A 21,587-nucleotide genomic window follows, 5' to 3' on the forward strand; every position below is an offset into this window, starting at 1 on the left:
CGTCATACACAAAGCAGTCGTTGTTTAATAAAAAAAACTAACCGTTGGATATCTTATGACCATAATCTTCACGGGGAAAACTAACCCTTGGATATTTTATTTAAAAAACTAACCCCGGGGACGTCCTCTTTTTGGTCACGGCGTTGCTCATTTGCACGTCCTCTTTCTGTTCGTTTCTTCGTTCGTCTTCAATTCCATTCAGAATGTTTTCTTAGTAATTTTGAGTATGTAAGGAGCGGCCATGGGTGAGTGCAGTCGTGCAGGTTGCAGTCACTTCTAAGATACCAAAAAAAATTAGTTTTGGTTTTTTTTTTTTTTTTTTTTTTTTGAAGATATGAAAGTGTTTACAGTTCTGATGATTATCTTTTTCTTTATATATGATCGTATACAGGTTTTACGATTGAATTTTTAAGAATTCTTTTCGATTCTGTTTATGGGGATCTCATTCTCATAGCCTCCTAACCTGGGTTTCACTTTTTATAACATTTTGGGTAACTAATATATTCTGTGAGAGTTCTTTACTTCTTTTCATGCTGTTAAAAAAATTCTCGTTTCTGTCTGTTTTACTTTCTATTGATGAGTTGTTCAGTAAAAGAGAAAGGATATCAATGATGTACATGGTTTTTTATCCATTGTTTCTCAATTTTAGGGTTCTCGAGTAAGAGATGGATGGAGATAATGATTATATGGTCATTTTGAAATATTAATAAGTTAAACTATCTAGTCACTAAAAATGTGATCAAACATTGTTTCAGACTATCAGGGAAGAAAAAAGAAACAAAAAGTAAAAATCGTTGCATCATGTTCACAAAAGGTGATAAAAGATATAAGGACAAGGACAAGGACGATTTCTGTAAATTAGTTATTATTAGAATACTTGGTTGAGATCAATGGGCATGAAGAAGAATTCAAACTAATAAATTTCAAAGAAAATTCCATAAGGTATGACTTTCATGAAAAGTTGTTGTTGACTTAGACTTCCTTTAAAAGCCACTACCTTTTCTTAATGTGATTGTAGATCTAGTCTGAAATTAGTTATGGCTGTTCTCTCAAAATTTGTTGAAGGATCATCTTCTTCATCTACTAATAATCATAAATATATATGAAGTATTTTTAAGTTTCCGAGGTGTTGATACTCGTTATGGTTTCACAGATCATCTCCATAAGGCGCTCTTGGATGCAAATATTTCCACCTTTTTGGATGATAAAGAGATTGAAACTGGTGGAGAGCTAAAACTGGAATTGGAGAGTGCAATTAAAACATCTAGGGCTTCTGTTATCGTGTTGTCCCAGAATTATGCTAGTTCCTCATGGTGTCTTGATGAATTGGTACTGATCCTTGAGCAACGTATGAGATCCAACCAAATTGTTATCCCTATCTTTTATCATGTTGAGCCCACCCATATTAAGAAGCAAGAAAGCACCTTTGGAGTTGCAATAGCTGAACACAGACAGAAGATGGAGAAAATGACAAATGCAAATAAAAGAAGTCAATTTGCTCAAAAGATTGAACGATGGACTAATGCCCTTACACAAGTTGCTAATTTAAAAGGGATGTATGCAAAGGGCAGGTAACCACTTTCTTATCCATATTTCCCTACTCCAATTTTGTTTGATTAATGCTTGAAATCATTTATTTTGTTCACCCTATGCATTTCAATATCATCAAAGACACATAGTTTTGATGCATTTAAATAATTTAGATACAGTTGTGGTTAGAATCAAATTTTGAACAACTTGCTATGCATATATTATTTTAACATAATTTAATGTTATCTGATTAACCAATATAATAACTTTCACATGCTTACTACTAAAAGCTGAATTTTTAACCTACTATTAGTTATACCATTTGACCTTTAAATAATAGCCTCTTTTGTAATGAAAAATAATTTCTCTTGTATATATATAATGAAATTTGATGGCCTCTTGGTGAAATCTTGTATTACAGTAGCTCTGTTCTTATTAGAAATGAAGATTATGATTTACACAAGTTGCTAACATGACATTGTTTTGAAGTGAAAAACTTAATGAGAATTACTAACCTAAGATAATTTAATTTCAACTGGGGATCTTTGGATAAATTAAATCTCCAAATCCTGTTTGTTAGTATTATATATTTTATTTTGTACTTATTAAAACTAAATTTCAGAAAAGAGAAAGAGTTTGTCGAAGAGATTGTTAAGGACATCTACCGTAGATTACATAAGATGATAAGTGATCTGCCACAACTATTTGGGATGGGTGATTCCATTGAATTCATCACTTCATGGTTGAAAGATGATTCCTCAGAATCATATAGGGGAGGCATTCTCACTATTTTGGGTATGGGTGGCATATAGGGAAGACAGCTTTAGCCAAATATGTCTACCAGTTAAATTTTCGTGAATTTGACGCAACCTGCTTTATTGAAGATATCAGTAGGACATGTGACGCCAATTATAATGGGTTGCTTGATCTACAAAAACAACTCATTGATGCCATTTCAAAAAAAAGTTCAATTCAAGTTTATGATGTTCCTGTATACACCTCAAAGATAGAGAATGTATTGGCCTATAAAAAGGTGTTTCTAGTATGTTGATTATGGCGTCATGAGGAGTCATTCAAAGTGTTGAAACACAAAATGGTAAGAAGTCATTTATGCGTTTAAAGTATGTTTTATTGTTTATATACATGTATATATACATAGCAATTTCAAAGTTTTTTTGGCGTTCCATTTCTTCTTAGGGTAAAAGAAACACTGTAGGCCTTGCCCTTGACATGCGAATGCTTGAGAAAGAGAAGCCAGGTGTATCATCTGAGCTGGAAACAAGTGCATTGAGTAACATGGATGATCTGATGATCCTACACCTGAATTATGTGCAAATGAATGGGTCTTTTGAGAATTTCCCAACAGAATTAAGATGGTTGTGTATGCATGGGTTTCCTTTGGAGTCTATACCTTTAGGCTTACGAATGGAGAATCTGGTTGCTCTGGACCTGTCATATAGCAAAATTGTATCATTTGACATTTGTTATCCATCACAACCTCGGAAGAGGCAAAAGGTAACTTCTCTCCATTTATTAGTCTTCCTTATTGGGTTGATGAAATTCACTAGTATTCTATTCTCCATTCATGCAGTTAAATGGATCCTGCTCTAGAGAGAAAAAGTTGCTTGGATCATTGAAGATTCTTGATTTAAGTTTTTGTGAACAACTTCGTAGAGTGGGTGGCTTTGATGAACTTCATGCACTTGAGAGATTGATACTTACAAATTGCTTTCATTTGATTGACATTTGCAAATCAATTGAGCAATGTGCTGAACTTGTTCTAGTTGATCTGAGCAACTGCAGAACACTTAAAAACCTTCCAAGAACCATAGGCATGTTAAAGAAGGTTAAAACATTATTGCTAGATGGTTGTAATCTCAACAAAACCCAAAAATGGCTCAAGGCTAACAACAGTGGCATAAACACAAAACACTCTTCCTCCATCATTTTGGAGGCCATACCGAGTGATTGGAAGTTCTTTACGACTTCTTTATCGACTTCTTTAGTAAGCTTGTCACTTGAAAATACTAATTTGTCCAATGAATCCTTTCCCACGGACTTCAGTTGCCTATCCATGTTAAGGGATTTATATTTGGATGAAAATCCAATCGTTTCCCTTCCCAATTGTCTAAGAAACCTTCCTAGGCTTGGATTAGGCATAGAAGAAAGGGGCCATCAATATCATTTACAATCCCATCATCTCCTAACAATCTCAGGGGATTGAATTTCTGCTTTGTGCAAACGTCTCAATTTTCGAATGATAGTTTCCTAAATTTGCCCCTGATCAGAATAAGTAATAGAACAAAAAAACAGACATGGATATACGAACATTACATTCAGAAGGTGAGTGTAGGTGGAGGGTGTGTAATATTGTTAAGCCATTGGATGTTTGGGATGAAGGAAATGAAAGGTGGTGATAAGGTTACTATTACTGTAATAGAGGGACCAGACAAAGTTACAAAGGAGTGTGGGGTGATGTTTGTGTATGAAGATGGTGAAGAAGAAGATGTGTTGGGTTATTACAAATCATGGAATCACATCATTGGTGGACATCTCACTGGATTTCAGTTAACAACAGGACAATATATTTTGCAGAATGAGCGTTTTTTGGTGCATGGTACTGAAGTAAATAGATATTATCGTCCACTTGTTGGTGATGGTGCCAGCTTTGAAGGTAGATGTTATTCTTATTGAATATTTTTTTGTCATGTTTTATGTGTTACTGATGTGCCAAGAACATGTAGATATCCATAAGCTTTTGAAAACTAGAGTTGTCCATGGATTGCATTAGAATTGATTCCTTAGATATTTTGACTCAACCTTTTCAAATAGATGGATCATAACATGATCTATTTAAATGAAATGATTTTTCCCTTAATCAACACATTTATTATTGGTTATATTGACCTTAACAAATAAGAGTTTATTTTTATATAGTATATATAAGTTAAGTTGTATTTTTAATTTTTCTAATGGATGGATCCAGCTATGAATTGATCAAGTTTCTAGATATGTTGGATCATATAAATACATAGGCTGAGATCTTGACCCAACTCATTGACGGACCTATCTATCTACAAACAGCTACTGTTTTTTAACTGAACTTCTATAACACAATGTTCATGTCCAAGTGGATGTACGTATGTGAATGATAATTATTGTATTGCTTTTTATTTGTTTCCATCTTAAGACGAAGTGTGGTTTAGAGCTTTTTCCAGAAGGAAGTCCGACATACTTGGCGACTCACATGAGGTATATTTTTTGACACCAAAACTTTTCTCTCATCATTTGAATAAAAGGGGATGTAATAAAATAAAAGAAGTTGCTATAACCTTGCAATTAATGGATGTTTGGAAATTCCCTAGTTATCAAGTCTTGTTAAAAGTAAATAAACAACATATTGACCTCTAATCACTATTCTCACTTACCTCCATCTTTGTTTAAATCTACACATCAGTAAGGATCAATACAAGGTGAAACTTCTTCCGAGTGCCGCCACTCCATCACCATCCACCACCGGCTTCCCTCAGTCAAATCCCATCGCCGCCCCTCCCAACTAGTCAGGAGGCAGCCTTTGCTCCACCGCTTCCACTGGAAGATTCTCCTACGCCGCACACGAATGCGGATCCAGACGAAGCGTCGAGTGCAACGGCGGTGCCGCCGCCCCTCCATCCACCGTCGCTGAATTCATACTTAATGAAGCAACTTCTACTAAGTTAATCTTGTCCGCATGTGCCACCACGAGAAACACAAACTCAACACCTATATGTGCTACAAAGAAGGAAGTTCTGGTAATTATGTTGGACTATTTATAAACATTTCTTTTGTTTTACTAGCTTGTGTCTCAATTGTTTGTGGTTTGTTGTCAAATTATCGCGTGTTTCGTTTCTTCTTAATAAAGATTGTGTACCAAACCAATCAAACATCTCGATTGCCATGTTTCAATGTAGTTTAAACTTCACCTGCCTTTATCATTTCTTAGTACATTTTCTAAAGACGTGTTGGTATTTAATATCATCAATATTATTTAAGTGTAATATGTTGGCGAGAGCAAATATGGGAAGTAGATAAGACCAGAATAATAGCATTATTTGTTGTATAAGTTATCATTTTTAGATCCTTAATCATAGGCTGTATAGCAGGCTAGATTGGTAATCCCTTTCCTATATAAATCTTGTTCCCATTATACAATTGAATTAATAAAAACCATAGGAAGATTTCCTTCCTAAGACAAGAATAATAGCATTATTTGTTGTATAAGTTATCATTTTTAGATCCTTAATTATAGGCTGTATAGCAGGCTAGATTGGTAATCCCTTTCCTATATAAATCCTGTTCCCATTATACAATTGAATTAATAAAAACCATCGGAAGATTTCCTTCCTAACGCACCTGTATTCAAGTTCACATAATAGAATTAAATTTGTTGACCAAAAGTGATTTGTTGAATACTGAACAAGGTAGGATGGTGTAGGAGTGCACAATTGTTCAAGTTTTCATGATTCAAAGTACATTGTTGATTAGGGGCAAAACCCCTAAACAAACAAACGGGGGTCCAGGGGTAGCACCCCCTGGCGGGGTCCAAAAATCTGAATTTTTTAGAAAAATGACCTTTTTCCTAGAGATCCGTTTTATGACAGGTTTGGTAGTTTTGATGACAATTTGTAACTGTCTTGTGACAGTTTTCAGACAGGAATCATATAGCCGTTTTTTTGGTCATTTTCTGGTACATTTTCTTTAAAGAACATTTCACATACATTCTTTGATTTCGAATCTCTGAATTTTATCCAATTGAATGTTCGATCTATACCATCGAAATACTTTAATTTGATAGTGAATCACGACTTTCTGAGAATCCAAGCAATCTGTTCATCCCATATTTCTAACAAGACAGTCTCTCGTTTTCAATTAGATTTTTTTTTGTGTGCGGATTCATTCTACATACATCATTTGATGAGAGAGATTATGTGTTGGATTTGTTCGTGTATCCTGTTTAATTTTTGTGCACCGAATAATTGGTATTTCGTAAGCCAAATGCTATAGCATTCTCGGCATTTTCATACGTTTGATAAATTCATGTTCTATGTTGATTGATATGGTTAATTTTAAAAAAGACCTAAAACTTATACTTTTTTCGTTCTAAACCAAAAGTTATTTTTACCAATTAAACCAACTATTTTTTTTCATTTGCTCAGATTTGCAGGTTACCTTTTGTTAATATGTTTCCCGAAAAAAAACTCTACATTCTCTAAAGATTTCCCAAATGACCTAAGGTTAAAAAAAACGTTTTTCCTCACGTTGTATCATTACATGAATGTAAAAAGTTTAAAACCACAAGCCTTCGACTCCCAAACATACCTAAAAGGTTACATGTTCACGAAATCTAATTAGTAAAATAGTAAAAGACTCTAGAAATACGGTTATAATGGCATAGAACAATGAAGATTTATTGTTTGTCATTGTTGTGTTTGTTGATGACATCCATATAATCGGCAATAAGATATACATAATAGAATCCTAGCACCAAATTCACCAACAATATTAAGATCACCACTTGTTTTCGTTTTCTCCACGAAACCTACATGCAAGAAGAAAGAATAAGAACATGATTAGACATTTAAAAAGGAAAAAAAATTGTCTTATGTGATTTTGGATATATGTTCAAACAAAGTATATGAAGTTCCAGAATTGTTCCCAAGTTTGTGATTAGATCCTCCTTTCCCAACCATAATGGGTTTTTTCATCATGTCTGACTTGGGATATCTCTCTCTCTCTTTGTAATGATACTACCAAGACCCTATCTGGTTTGTTCCTCTCCCAATCCTCCTTTGCTTGATTCTTGTTCGTACTAACATGAAAACATGCATCCCATGCAGGATACCTACCAACTTTAATCCAAAGCTCCCTTCTGAATGCAACCCCATTTTAGACCCGACACGTTATTAGAGTCTCGTTAGAACACTACAATATCTCACTTTCACTTGTCCTGATTATTGTTTATGTGGTTCAACAAATTTTCCTCTACATGCATGATCTGCGAGAATCGTATTTCATTTCCCTCAGATGTATCCCCGCTACTTCAGGGAAGTATTACGCATGGCCTTTCGATTCGTCTATCTCATACCGATTGTTTGTCTCTTATTGGGATGGTTGTCCTCGGACATGTCGGTCAGTGTTTGGGTTTTGTTTCTATCTTGGTGACAACCTCATCTCGTGCTCACTTAAACTTCAACATGTTGTTTCTCGGTCTAGCACCAAAGTTGAGTATCGGGGTAGATAATGTTGTAGCCAAAGTTGCTTGGCTTCAAAATCTCCTCGAGTTAGGTTATATCTTATCCAATAGTATTGTTGTTTTTTTCTTGTATGTAAGTGTCGTGTAACATCTAACCTACTACAACACTACCAAACATGTGGAAAATCAATTAAATTTTGTCAGTAAACATGTTAACATGTTATCTGGTCAAGTTCGATGATACACGTCTGTCCTCACATCAGTTTGTAGATATATTCACAAAATGATTACCTACAACAATTATATATGAACTTTAGGGATACTTTAAGCATTTGGAAACCCTATGCTCCAACCGAGGGTGTGTTAAATGTTATGCATTTGTTTGTTCATATTGTATAGTGTAGGGTATTTTATAGCTGATATGCATTGGAGATCACTTCTCTTAAATTAATGTAACACGCGATAATTTAACACAAAGTACACTCATTTCTTTTTCACTTTTTACAAAATAACAAGGTGTACATTCATATTAAAATTTGCAAAATACAATTAGTTATCACAATATTACTTACAATACAAAACATCCAAAGACCGAGTCGGGTATTAAAATATTATACAACCAAAATGCAAAACTATAAAACTACTCCACGTTAGTCTTCTCTTTGTTGTGGCCTTAACTCAGTCGGGATCGGTAGATCCTCAAATGCGCATCAATTAATAACAGATAGACCACTAAAGTTTAGTGAGCAACATTATCCTTAAATAATAATATCACAATAACAATCATAATAACAATGTTGTAAAAATCTCAATTGATCTTTGATTAGTCTCTATGCGCTACCTAACATACTAGAAGACGCCTAACAATTATTCACTCCCTACAAAATGAGCGAAACACTAGAAAACGATGAAATTTTAACACTTTGAATAAGTTTTATCTCAATATAAATATTTGAGAAATGATTAGTATCGTATTAATTATATTAACATATTTTGTTATGATATTAGTGGTATTTACAAACTTTGTTATAATATTAGTCATATTTAATTTTTTAAAACTCAACAAATTAGTAATTTAGGGTCCCTGTTTAATCCCCGTCTAGCTAACGTCAAACGCTTTTTATAACCTTGTAATAATGAAAACATTGATAACAATTATTCACATTGTACCTTTCAAATAACACATATACACATGTTTCTAAGTTCATATGGTATTATGACCACGAAGGCTACCAATGACTTGTTAGTTTTCTTCAACGATAGTATTATAACCATAAAGGCTATTACCATACCTAAATAATGCTTCCTCATGATATTAAAACTACAAAGGTTATCCCTAAAATTAACATTTCCCTAGACCATAGAGTTACAACCATAAAGGCTACTAGGTATTATCCCCCACCCTCCCCCTAATTGTTGATGTTCTTCCCACACCACATTCATATTCAAATGATGGTTAACTACTAACTATCAAGATGGACGAATGTATAATTACTCACTTTGTAATAATTTACATGTACCAGTCTTCAACTTTTAAAGCCCAATCTTTGTCTCCAGTTTCACAACCCCAAACACTATCAAATAAACACATAATTCGTAAGTATTACAACTCAAGATATAACTCATTTGTCTATCACTCTTGACTCAATGTTTTCATCAACTTTATACACCCTCTTATGTACAACTAATTATAATCCATGAACTTAGTTGTCTATGTGTCTTAATTCATTAATACATAGATTAAGTCCTACTAAAATCATCATTTCATTACCTTGAGTATCGATGTTCAAGTTCATCTATATGTCTTGATTCTTATCGATGTTCAAGTTCATCTATATGTCTTAATTTTTTAAGACATAGGTTTATTTCCACATTTTTCTTTAATTCATCAACTCGAGCATTAAAGCTGCATGTATACGTCATATATATGACTTAATCTCATGGTTAACTTTCCCATATCAAAATTAATTATGCTTCATGTGTAATTCATTCATTTAACTTAATCTACTAAGATATCATAACATTTCACTAATCTAACAATTCACCAAATTAGGGTTCATAATCACCCCTTTTAATATATGTGAATTAAGATATAAGTTTAATATAAAGTGATTGGAATATGATCAATGAGCCTTCTACATCATTACTACAATGACTTTCTTTTAATTCAAGCATTAAGGTTTCATCATCTCAATCAATTTTATCATTAGAGCTCAAATGAGCTTCAAGAACAAGATGGTACCTTTGATTCAGGTAGAAATGGCCCTGATCCCCTTGATCCTCAAGCTCCAAGTTTTTTCAAGAATCACCCAAATCACCCCTGATTACTTTTATAGTGTGTGTATCAAAAATTGAAGAAAGTATATGATGATTATACTCCTTATCTTCATTTACTGATTAACCGACTTTGTTCTTGACACATTACATTGTTTTCCTATATTATCATCATACTATCGGACACATGACATTATTATTCTATTACACATCTTTTTATAATTAATTCTTGATAAAGCAATGTACATTAACGTTTTACATCAAAAGATGCCTTAACTTGGTTTTATGTGTCATGTAAATTAATAATTACACTTTGTGTGATTCCTGCAACTCAACACTTAATCAAATATCCAGTTTTACCCCTGGTTATCAATAACTCCATATCTAACAGTTTAACTCAATCCCAAAAACTCAAGCTTCCTTGCATTATTGTGAAGGATTTTCCCGACCTTCCTTGAACACAATTGATAGTAATGCAGTGCATTGTTTATATGAAATAAAAAGTCAATCATATATGCAATAATACTACATCCTGGTTACATTCGAAAATTTATGGTTGGATATCATGCAATCAAACACCACATGAATAAATTAGTTATCTATAATAGAGATCCTACGAAAAAAAGGTTAAGCAATTAGCAAACCTCTTGGAAGCATCTAAAAGTACAAAAACCTTGTCTTCTCATGGATCCACCAATTAACCTCAACATTTGCATGTAACTTTATTTTTATAAAGCAAAAACAATATCATTATAACACCATATTCATATGATATAATGAGAAACATTTTGATACTAAAGCATGATATTCACCTGTTAATCTTGAATAACCTTATATCCTAACGTGTATATTTTTTTGAATTTTTTTATTTGCGTAGTATATTAAAATAACCTGCAAACCTGTTCATCGAGCAAAATGAAAAAAATAAATGATTTTAATTGCTAAAATAAACTTTTGGTTTAAACAGGAAAACTTAAAAAAATTTGTTTTTTTTTCTTATAAACTATTATTAGGGTGGACATACCGCTTTTTTGTAGCAAAACGGGTAAACAAACCCGTGATCATATTTTGGATTAACTTTTGTGGTGACAAAAACCAATAAGTCAATAAATTATTTCGAAACCCAAAACGAAAAGACTACTAAGTAAAGCAATGAAAAAAATATATTTTATTACATGAATAGATAAAAGTCTAAAACATCAAAACGTGCAAACCCAAACCCAAAAACCGAGAAACCGATGAAACCGAAACAGAAGCAAAACCGACGGTTACGGTTTGATTTTTTTAAAAACCAAAAAGTCAGGTTCGGTTCGGGTTTTTACCCAAAAACCGACCCATCCAATTCGTAAAACCGATCCATACTTAAAATCGACAAACCGTCCCAAGAAACCGACCCATCCAACCCGAGAAATCACCCGTACTTGATTGTGTTTTGGTTGTAATAGATTATTCCGGACTTTGGTTGTAACTTGTAATATACTATTTGTTGTAAGACTCATGTTTTTTGAAGTATTTAACTTAAATTTGATGTTTTTTGAAGTATTGGATTTGTTGCTTTATTTGTAGAAAATGTGTTAAAACCCAAAATCCATGAGTTTAAACCCAAAACACGTGAGTGTATGAGTTGAATCCAAAAAACCGAAAAACCGTCCAAATAGAACTCAGAACCTGAGAAAGCGATTGGGTTATGAAATCCAAAAACCAACCATTTATGGGTTGGGTTGAGTTTGGGTCCAAAACCGACCCAAACCGACCAATGCACAACCCTAATTAGGGTGGATATAGTTGCTTGTTTGTAGCGAAACGGGTAAACAAACCGGTGATCATATTTTGGATTAACTTTTTTGTGACAAAAACCAATAATTCAATAAATCATTCCAAAAACCCATCCAAAAACCCAAAACGAAAAAAGACTACTGAGTAGAGCCCTGGAAAAAATATATTTTATTACGTAAACAGATAAAAGTCTAAAACATCAATTTTTAATCCAAATTTACCAAAAAAAATAATCGTTAAAATCCTTCGTGTTTAGCACTCTTCTCTATTCTCCTTTTAGAAGCAACCACGTAGGAAGACACCTTGTGAAATTAAAACCCTGGAGAGCGAAGGCAACGGTAAGCAGGCAAAGAAAAGCGAGAAATGGAACAAGGCGAGGGTTCTGGTTCAAAGCCATCCGATGAAATTTGGTCCAAACTTGGTATTCCCTCTTTTTCTGCTCTTCAATTAACATTCAAAATTTCTCCTTTTTCTCAATCGCTACATGCCCCGTTTACAGTTGCACATAGAAATTATTTCTCAAAGGAATCATCCGTAAACCACATTATCGATTTGCGTATGTGATTGCCACTGAGGATTCCATGGCTCCTTTATTAAAATCTTGAACCTTTCTGCGGTTTCTTGCTGACAGTCGAATAAACATTTCAAATTTACCCTTATGGGTATTCCTATCTTTATTGATTAATATAGGGGGTGCTTAAATGTGTAGGATTAAAGCGATTATCGTGAGTTCAATAATCAAATTATTGCATAATCAATAATAGTCAATGATAGATAAGTAATCTTACATTTACCAGAATCAGGTTTCTTGTCTCAATCTCTTGTTTTCACTGCAATTTTGATATTTGATTGATTTAGGGTTATTTCATTAATACTTTGCCTAACTACTTTGTAACTTAAACATGAAATGCTAAATATTGGAAAAAAGGAATTTTTAATAACAGATGAACAAAGTGTGAATTGTACATGACCTGATGTGGAGTCTCTTGAAATCAAACTTTTACTCATTAATGATTAAGGAGACAACCTCCTGGAATGATATTAGCTTTTAGCCATATTGGGGTTTGAAAAACTCAAGAAATCACAATTTTCACTTACACTAATAAGTACCAAATCAAGTTATTAGCTTTCTTAAAACGCATAACTTGACATTTATTCAGTCTGATTGTTGCCAAATATTCGTGTAGCAACTATACAAAACTTATTGCAAAATTGGATCTTTTAAATGATGGTAAAAAGTTAAAATGTTCTTGATTCATAATTTTTACTATTTCAAAGAGTAACCTGCAATATATAAGTCCTGATAAACTGTTACAATCATGTCCCAGTTCCATCAAACAACAACATTTCAGATATTGAATTGAGGTTAGAAGAGGTGGAGATAAATTCAGAGGTTAAAATCTCTTCATTTGAAAAGCAACAATGGTGTAAAATTACAAGAAATTCAGATCTCTCTTCTGCAACATTACAAAATAAGAGGTACTTAATCACTACATTTTATATATTCACAAGCAACATTAACCACTGAACCAATTTTTTTTCACAGTATAAGAAAAAACAAAAACAAAGTCCTATGATGTTGAAATTAAATGCTATATAATTATGCAGTTTAAATGTGATTTATGTTGATGGGACTGATGTTTCAACTGAAGATACAATCATGATTCGTTGTGGAAGTGAGATAATTCCTGGACATGTTTCAGAAGGTATATTATATAACATCATGCTAATAAGAGAAACCTTTTACTTATTTTTTTTAAAAAGATAAGTGCCAATTGTAATCTTTTGATTTCTTTTGATGTTGAAAGGCTATTTGAGTTACAGATTCAAAGTAATGCCAAAGGATGAGCCTTCCAAGAAGGTGTTAAAGGTATAAAATCTGCCCTAATTTATTTGATTCAGTGTCCCATTATGCTCTCAAATATTTTTTAAACAACACTTTCTTCATACAACACTTAGTGTTCAATTATCATATAGTGATAAACATGTGTTTTGTTTATTCTAGATTTCTTTAGATTCAGACCATGCAAAATGCAGCATATGTTTAAATATTTGGCATGATGTTGTCACAGTTGCACCTTGCCTCCATAACTTTTGGTAAATTTCTTGACAATTTCATTTTCTTAAAGAAATAAACTTTCAATTAATTCTTTAGTTTTGTTATTTAAAGCAACGGATGCTTCTCAGAGTGGTTGAAAAGGTCACAAGCAAAACATGCAAGTGTTCTTTGTCCCCATTGTAGAGCAGTTGTACAATTTGTAGGAAGAAACCACTTCCTCCACAACATTGAAGAGGTATCATTTGAGATTTAAATATCATTCTATGAATAAATTTATTCATATTACACATATACATTTCTTATTTGTAGGAAATACTCAAAAGTGATTCTTCTTTAAGGCGAAGTGATGAAGAACTTGCAGTTTTAAACACCTATTCACTAATAAAATCACCTCTTGTAAGTCAAATCACTCGTATAGTTGTATTTCATATGTTTGTTTTCATGAGATTTTGTAATTATGTAAAGAATCTTTATTACTTCTGATGATAATGCTTGAACTTTATGATCATTAGGTGATTAATAATGGAAAGAAACCTCGAAGAAAGAGGTCACATTCAGTGTCTGAAGAAGATAATAGTAGTAGTGGCACAAATCTTGCATGTGCTCAATGTGGTAAATATATAAAATGTCATTTATCTGGTGTAAAAAAAGAAACATGGCCTTAGTACTTTTTAAACAACAAAATTGATATAGATTATACAATCTGTCAAGATCATTCCACAAAAGTTCTGAAGTTAAAAACTTATCATTTCGATTCTTGGAAGTTGAAATTGGATCTGTTTTTATTGAACTTCATGTGCTAATAATGACAAATCACCAATCTTTCTTCTACATTTATACACAACTGATTCTTTTACATATTATTTAGGCACAGAATATGCAGGATTTCGATGTAATCAACACACAGTGCATCTTCAATGTCATGCATGTGGAGGAATGATGCCTTCAAGAACAGATATTAATATACCACAACACTGTGAGTGTTGTAAAATAATTCGATTTAGTTTCATCTTGGAGTTTATTACTTTATTATTTAAATCATATGATTGTTTATGTTGTGAAAATGATTAATGTTTTCCTTATGCTTGAAGGCATAGGGTGTGATCGAGCATTTTGTGGTGCTTATTGGAATTCTCAACAAGTTACAAGAAGTGATTCGTTTCATATGTGTGCTTTTGATACTTTTAAACCAGTAAGCTATTGATATTTTCTCATTTTTTTCTTTTGGTTTTTTGGAAGATGAAACTTTGGTTGTGTTTGGAATGATGGAATTGGGGAAGGAATGGAATGGAATCGTTAATTCCATTGGAATGAAAAAAAAGATGTTTGCTTTGTGTGATGGAATCAAATGGGACTGAGACTTGATATGATTTTAGTTGAGTTTCAATTCTATAGCTCAAAAATATATATTTTTTATAATCTTATATGTGTTTTTAATGAGCTTTTATTATGTATAATATTTTCTTCTTAAATAAAAAAAATCAGTAACTATAATAAAATAACGTATAACGTAAAGTCAATACCATAGATTGTATTTTAACTAATTCGAAGTTATGTTTTCGAAAAATAGCTAGAATATATTTTGTTATTATAATGATATAATCGTTTGTTTCTAATGAGCTTTAGTTATCTTTAATATTTTATTTTTGCAAATATAAACTTCATTAGTTATAATCAACTAATGTATAAAGTAGAGTTAAAAGTAAAACTATATACAATATATATTTACATATAATATAAAATTTTCATATGAAACTTCATTCCATTCCTACAGATGAACCATGGAATGTAATGACTCATTCCATTACCTTTGCTTATTCTATTATCCAGATTCCTATGTTTCTCTTTATTTATCAATGTTGCTTTCATGGTGTATATTTTTTGAAAGCATGATTAAAAGTTCTCTATATAACCTTTTGGTTTTAGATTAAAAATTGTTGTAATTCAACCTGTAAAAACATTCTACAGATTGCAGAAAGGATTATAACAAGAATTCCTTTTTTGGCACATGAAAGGAACAGACATGAACAAGATGTAAGAAGCTACTTTCTTTTGTTCTACATAAAAAATATTCATATATAGTTTATCAGATTAAGTCATGTAAAACAGAACCTTAATGAGATACATACTATGTTTATAAACATTAATGGAATTTGATTACTTATTAGCATATTTTTCAGATAACTGAAAGATGTATAAGACAGATGGGGAAAACTCTACAGAATGTTGTCTCAGAATGGATTACAAAGTTGAATAATCGAGAAATAGGTAAAGCAATTGCTTTATGATGATTAAAGTTAGAAAATGGTTAAAATGTTAAATGCAAAAAAATAATGCAACAACTTTGCACATTTCGTTTTCCTATTTATGCAACAAAATGGTTTTTCAAATATAAATGTGCAACCAAATGTCATTCTAAGACCAAAATATGCAACAAAGTTATGCTTTTCAAGTCTTAAGGTCAAACTAGTTACTTTCAAATTGAAAACCAATGTGGTTTATAAGTCAAAGGTAAGTTGTTATCAATCTTTGGAGTTAAAGCAACACGTTTGAGAGTCAAAAGTCAAACATTTGACAATCAAAAGTCAAATGTGGTTATTAAGAGCTTAAATTATGAACACTGCAGATCGTACAAGGATGCCACTGAATCACACAGAGATGATTACAGCTGGAACACATGTTTGCAAGTATGTTTTATGAGTTTGCACAATAGATTTATTGGTTAAATGCAAGAAATAGCAACATACTTTTATTACAATATACAAATAAATTGTTGTAATAGAATGAAATAGAAGTAGGATGCTATACTATACATGAAAGTGTGTTGCTATTTCGTGCATTAAGCCGTGTATTTAAATAGTTTTTAGCATCTTTGACTTGAGTTGGAAAATGATTATAATTTTTGAAATTGCTTGATTTATGTTTTCGTGCAGTGATTGCTTTGATAAGCTAGTGTCATTCCTCTTGTACTGGTATCGAGTCAGCATACCAAAACATGTACGTATATCCACATTTCAATCACTTGTAAATTATGTTTGACCACAAAAGTCAAACTACCTTTTTTTTTTCTTAATTGGAGGAAATTTATGTCTTCAAAAGTCAAAATTTTGGAGACATCATTTTGTGATTACGGGTGATTGACTTTTTGAATTCATGATTGGGAAATCTCTAGAAAGCTTGTGTCATGTTATGTCATGTCCTGTGTAACAAATGCAGTCTGAGTGAGTGAAATCCTGACATTGGAATTTGTTCTTGTAGCTTCTACCTGCCGATGCGGTGCAAAGGGAAGATTGTTGGTATGGTTACACTTGTCGAACACAACATCATAGTGAAGATCATGCTCGTAAAAGGAATCATGTTTGTCGTCCCACGAGGGGTAGTATTGGAAATTAGTAGCGATTTGAAATTGTTAGCATCTATTTTCTTTGTTTTTGTAAAATAATTTTGAAGGTAATGTAACTAAACTTGTGTTTTAAAACAATTGCGTTTTATTTTTTTCATTGAGACTGATGTTAGTGCAACAAAATTAATGATTTCTTATCTCACCAAAAAGATAGGAAAGAGGCTTGCATCTTTGTGTAAAATACTTTAATGTCCTTATCATTTTAATCTTACAAAAAAAATCTGAAAATTTTATCCAATCATGTAACAAAATGTAACACATCTTGTCAAGAACCAAACAAAGTTTGTCATTTTGTGAATGTGTTTAACTTAGAAAAATATGGGCAGAAAACAATGTTAGATGGGTTCTGGTTTAACAGATTTAACTAAAACCACTCAAACGACGTCGTTTGGAGTAGTTCCCAGAGACAAAACGAAGATAAACAAACCTTCTGGAAACGTCTCTTGGAAATATAAAACCCATCATTTCGTCTCTAGGGTTTTGTTATCCTCTCCGTTTTCAGTCACTACTAGGAATATCACAGCAACCACCTAATCTCTACCCAAGGTATGAATTGTCTCTCTAACAACTTGTATTTGTTGTAATTGATTGATGTAAATTCATTGCTGTTTAGTTTCAAAATCGACAGTAGCCTTGAATTTATATCCGGTTTTAACGTTGAATATTAACTTGCGAATTGCATAATCCAAACGAATCTGTACCTATGGTTTACTGAATTGGTTTTATTTTCTTGTGGATTGTTTTAGGTTTAGGAAATGGCAGCTGCTCAGTTGACATCGACCTGCTTTCTTCCGTCGTTTGAAGGTCTGAAGTCTTCAACATCCAAAGTTTCATCGATTGTGGTGTCTTCTCCGTTTAGAAGCTCGACACTCAGGTCAACCCGTAGTCTGGTCGTCAAATCTGCTACTACCGTTGCTCCCAAGGTCAATTCTTGCACCAATTTTTACTTCTGCTACCTACTCTTTATACACTATCTGCTTTTTTGCTTTGTATAATAGCCAATAGTATTGATTCCTACAAAAGGCTCAAGGAAATGAAATACTTGTTCTTAATTGGCATTTGACAACCAATCACTTTGACTACGAGTATACCTTAGTTTCTCTTTTATGGAGTTTGATTAATAAACTTGGTTTTGTGAGTCTTTTTCTTGGCGTCTACAATTTTGCAAACTTGTTATCACGATTAGGTGGTGTATGGATGTTTGTTTATAAGGTGGTTAAAATCAGAATCAAAATTCGTTTTGCAATTCTCGTGTTAAGATTCTATTCTTTCCAAAAACACTTTCTGATACACGTGGTCTTTCATTTCATCCTGCAGTACACTTCATTGAAGCCATTGGGTGACAGAGTATTGGTAAAAATCAAGGCTGCTGAGCAGAAAAGTGCAGGTGGTATATTACTCCCATCCACTGCACAAACAAAACCTCAAGGTGGTGAAGTTGTTGCAGTTGGAGAAGGCAGGACAATTGGCCAAAACAAGGTGGAAATTGGTGTCAAGGTAGTAATTATTTTCTTATTGCTAAAAGCACTTAGGATTTAAATGTATGTATTGAAATAATTTAAACTAACTATTTGTATAATTATTTTGAAGACTGGTACCCCAGTTGTATACTCCAAATATGCAGGGACTGAAGTTGAGTTTAATGGATCAAACCATCTCATACTGAAGGAAGATGACATTGTTGGTATTCTTGAAACAGAAGATGTTAAGGATTTGAAACCTCTTAATGACAGAGTTCTTATCAAGGTTAGTATTTAGTAACCCTTGTATTCTTAAGGGGTATTTTGGGCCATAAATATGACAATAGAATCCTCTTAATTTCATCTTCTACTTTGTATAAAAGGTTGAGGAAGCTGAGGAAACGACAGCTGGTGGCTTATTGCTTACACAAGCAAGCAAAGAAAAACCCTCTATTGGCACTGTAAGTGACACCTGTCACATTGTATCTTAATATTTTTTTTTTCTTTTGCGTCTAATGATGCTTAATGTGGACTTGATTACAGGTGATTGCAGTAGGACCTGGTCCTTTAGATGAAGAAGGAAAAAGAAAAGAGCTTCCATTGTCTCCAGGAAACACTGTTCTTTACTCAAAGTATGCAGGGAACGACTTCAAAGGAACAGATGGCTCTGAGTATATTGCTCTTCGTGCTTCTGATGTCATGGCTGTTCTTTCATAGTCATAAAAATCAATGTTCATGTGATGCAAATTCGAAATAGGAAAACATAGCATTGAAGCAATGTAGTAATCATTTCTTGAAAAATCAACAATTTTCTGGGCCTCCTTTCGTTAAAAAGATTATGTTCACAATATAATTCGGTACTTTTTTTGCGAGTAATAAGTAACTTCATTTAATTATTGGTTGGTGTATACCAGTATCAAGTAAAAAATAGTGATTTCCCTGATCAAAACGTATGTCAGGTTCACCCATCAATGAATCAATCAGAATCACATTTAATTTGTCTTTAAATTTTTTAGCCTAACAAGTTTTATATCAATCTTCGGTTGCTCTTAAATTCCAACCTAACACGTTTTGTCGACTTTTAATTGGTCTCAAGGTCGAACCTAACAAATTTAATATGGTACGCACGCATTTAATCCAATCTTTATGCATGGTCTGCCCACGTGTCAACCTTGCGAGTTAGCAAGGACCACCTAACCATTATTAATGCTATTGGATAACAATAATAATTATATCAAAATTCAAAAGATCGAATTACTATACCATATGTTACATATGTTACACTAGTCATCCAATATTGGATAACTATGTAACATATGTCAGTTGTGTCATATCGGATGTGTTTCGATATGGTTTTAGATCAAAATTGTTTATGCCCAAAAAAAATCGGCTAAAAAGTTTATAGCTAATTAGCTACATACAGTAATTAATATGATTATCATCTACATCTGCTGAAAAAAAAAAATCAAACCTACCAAAACCAACTAAAACCAATACTATGCTCTTTGACATACAACAAGTGTTCATCACTATTTCTCACAGTTCCTCCACATCCATCACCAATCCTTTCTTTATACAAAGAAAACGCAGAAACCGGCGGTTGCACCACCACCACTGGTTTCCGATCAGAAACCATTGGTAGACCAATGGAAAGCTCAAGGTTGATGTCAGGGTGTGTGATATTCGTCACTGGTATGGATTCTTCACTGGATAACCCGCTAGTTGTACTACTACTACTCACACCACCACCACCACCACCGCCGCCGCCGCCGCCGCTAGTTGATGTATCAATAATCTTTGTAGAATATTCCGGTGGTGTCGGAGGTGCTTCCTCGATGGTTTTTACGACATTGGTGGTGGTTTGATGGTTGTTGACAACTAGTTTCCTCTTGATGTGGGTGTTCCAGTAGTTCTTGATTTCATTATCTGTTCTTCCGGGTAATCTTGACGCAATCATTGACCATCTGTAACAGAACGTAAATACGTAAATGTAATTAGACTTATTTAATGAAGAATATCAATGGGTTCATTTGTATCATGATTTCGAACGAGGATAATGAAGCGAGATTCCTCTTTTTTGACCCTAATAAAGAATAGAATATCAATAGAATGAAGAAGAAGAAGACGTACTTATTGCCGAGAACTGCATGAAGGCTAACGATGAGTTGATCTTCTTGTGGGGTGAAATTGCCACGTTTAAGATCAGGTCGGAGGTAATTAATCCATCGGAGCCTGCAACTTTTGCCGCAGCGATTCAAACCGGCGGATTTAGGGAGAGATCTCCAGGAGCCTTCGCCATGAGCGTTGATGTAGGAGACGAGACGTTCGTCTTCTTCTTTGGTCCATGCGCCTTTGTTGGTGTGATCCTTTTCACAGCAAGGCGATCGCACCATTGCAGGAGGAAAGAAGAGGAAGACGAAGAAGAAGAAGAAGAAGGAACAAAGAAGAGAGATTGATGATGGGGAATTGAGTGGGGAAATAAATAAGGAGTTGGTGGGAGAGAGAGAAAGAGTGGTTGTGATTGAAGTTAGTGCTGGATTTGGTAGGTACTTCTCTACCCTACTTTCCATCTTCCCCTTTTCATCCTATTTATTATATTTTTCTTTTCAAAAATTAAATAAATAAATTAAAATTATATATATATATATATATATATATATATATATATATATATATATATATATATATATATATATATATATATATATATATATATATATATTTGTTTTCATTAAAAACATTTTGGACAAATCAAATATCTATTTTAATAAATAAAAATCATTTATATAACTTGTTATTTTTTCATGCATGATGTCACATATCATATTTTATGGTAATTTTAAATTAAATTAT

The 21,587-nt window shown here is 33.0% G+C and overlaps 4 protein-coding genes across 4 annotated transcripts; 3 read left to right on the forward strand and 1 right to left on the reverse strand.

Moving 5' to 3' along the window:
- The first annotated feature begins 241 nt into the window (after positions 1–241).
- Positions 242–5,525, forward strand: LOC145059517 (toll/interleukin-1 receptor-like protein). Its single transcript, XM_079007364.1, has 8 exons — positions 242–245; positions 333–391; positions 1,036–1,571; positions 2,153–2,626; positions 2,728–3,045; positions 3,122–4,204; positions 4,721–4,782; positions 4,988–5,525. The coding sequence occupies exons 1-4, from the start codon at positions 242–244 to the stop codon at positions 2,340–2,342; spliced, it is 789 nt and encodes a 262-aa protein (XP_078863490.1). The 3' UTR covers positions 2,343–2,626; positions 2,728–3,045; positions 3,122–4,204; positions 4,721–4,782; positions 4,988–5,525.
- Positions 5,526–12,073: 6,548 nt separating this feature from the next.
- Positions 12,074–17,371, forward strand: LOC145096261 (RING/U-box superfamily protein). The gene is made up of 15 exons (XM_079034018.1): positions 12,074–12,233; positions 13,141–13,291; positions 13,421–13,518; positions 13,621–13,682; positions 13,818–13,909; positions 13,983–14,106; positions 14,181–14,267; positions 14,384–14,483; positions 14,740–14,847; positions 14,963–15,063; positions 15,840–15,905; positions 16,052–16,139; positions 16,498–16,558; positions 16,805–16,868; positions 17,130–17,371. The coding sequence occupies exons 1-15, from the start codon at positions 12,176–12,178 to the stop codon at positions 17,262–17,264; spliced, it is 1,395 nt and encodes a 464-aa protein (XP_078890144.1). The 5' UTR covers positions 12,074–12,175; the 3' UTR covers positions 17,265–17,371.
- A 315-nt stretch (positions 17,372–17,686) lies between these two features.
- LOC145096268 (20 kDa chaperonin, chloroplastic-like) lies at positions 17,687–19,587 on the forward strand. The gene is made up of 6 exons (XM_079034025.1): positions 17,687–17,820; positions 18,021–18,197; positions 18,592–18,771; positions 18,865–19,020; positions 19,118–19,195; positions 19,278–19,587. The coding sequence occupies exons 2-6, from the start codon at positions 18,030–18,032 to the stop codon at positions 19,449–19,451; spliced, it is 756 nt and encodes a 251-aa protein (XP_078890151.1). The 5' UTR covers positions 17,687–17,820; positions 18,021–18,029; the 3' UTR covers positions 19,452–19,587.
- A 500-nt stretch (positions 19,588–20,087) lies between these two features.
- Positions 20,088–21,222, reverse strand: LOC145096275 (uncharacterized). The gene is made up of 2 exons (XM_079034028.1): positions 20,865–21,222; positions 20,088–20,698 (listed from the first exon to the last, which is right to left on the reverse strand). The coding sequence occupies exons 1-2, from the start codon at positions 21,125–21,127 to the stop codon at positions 20,206–20,208; spliced, it is 756 nt and encodes a 251-aa protein (XP_078890154.1). The 5' UTR covers positions 21,128–21,222; the 3' UTR covers positions 20,088–20,205.
- Positions 21,223–21,587: the final 365 nt, after the last annotated feature.

The sequence above is a fragment of the Lactuca serriola genome, chromosome 1, assembly GCF_051521515.1.
Source record: "Lactuca serriola cultivar US96UC23 chromosome 1, Lser_US96UC23_V15, whole genome shotgun sequence".
In the NCBI taxonomy this organism is placed as follows: domain Eukaryota; kingdom Viridiplantae; phylum Streptophyta; class Magnoliopsida; order Asterales; family Asteraceae; genus Lactuca; species Lactuca serriola.

Coding starts and splice junctions, on each gene's coding strand:
- LOC145059517 (XM_079007364.1), top strand. Junction 392..1,035: donor TTATATATGATCGTATACAG/GTTTTACGATTG, acceptor GTCTGAAATTAG/TTATGGCTGTTCTCTCAAAA. Junction 1,572..2,152: donor GGGATGTATGCAAAGGGCAG/GTAACCACTTTC, acceptor ACTAAATTTCAG/AAAAGAGAAAGAGTTTGTCG.
- LOC145096261 (XM_079034018.1), top strand. CDS start 12,176: ATGGAACAAGGCGAGGGTTCTGGTTCAAAGCCATCCGATGAAATTTGG. Junction 14,268..14,383: donor CACTAATAAAATCACCTCTT/GTAAGTCAAATC, acceptor TATGATCATTAG/GTGATTAATAATGGAAAGAA. Junction 16,869..17,129: donor GAGTCAGCATACCAAAACAT/GTACGTATATCC, acceptor TTGTTCTTGTAG/CTTCTACCTGCCGATGCGGT.
- LOC145096268 (XM_079034025.1), top strand. CDS start 18,030: ATGGCAGCTGCTCAGTTGACATCGACCTGCTTTCTTCCGTCGTTTGAA. Junction 18,198..18,591: donor CTACTACCGTTGCTCCCAAG/GTCAATTCTTGC, acceptor TTCATCCTGCAG/TACACTTCATTGAAGCCATT. Junction 19,021..19,117: donor ATGACAGAGTTCTTATCAAG/GTTAGTATTTAG, acceptor TTTGTATAAAAG/GTTGAGGAAGCTGAGGAAAC.
- LOC145096275 (XM_079034028.1), bottom strand. CDS start 21,127: ATGGTGCGATCGCCTTGCTGTGAAAAGGATCACACCAACAAAGGCGCA. Junction 20,699..20,864: donor CATGCAGTTCTCGGCAATAA/GTACGTCTTCTT, acceptor GTTCTGTTACAG/ATGGTCAATGATTGCGTCAA.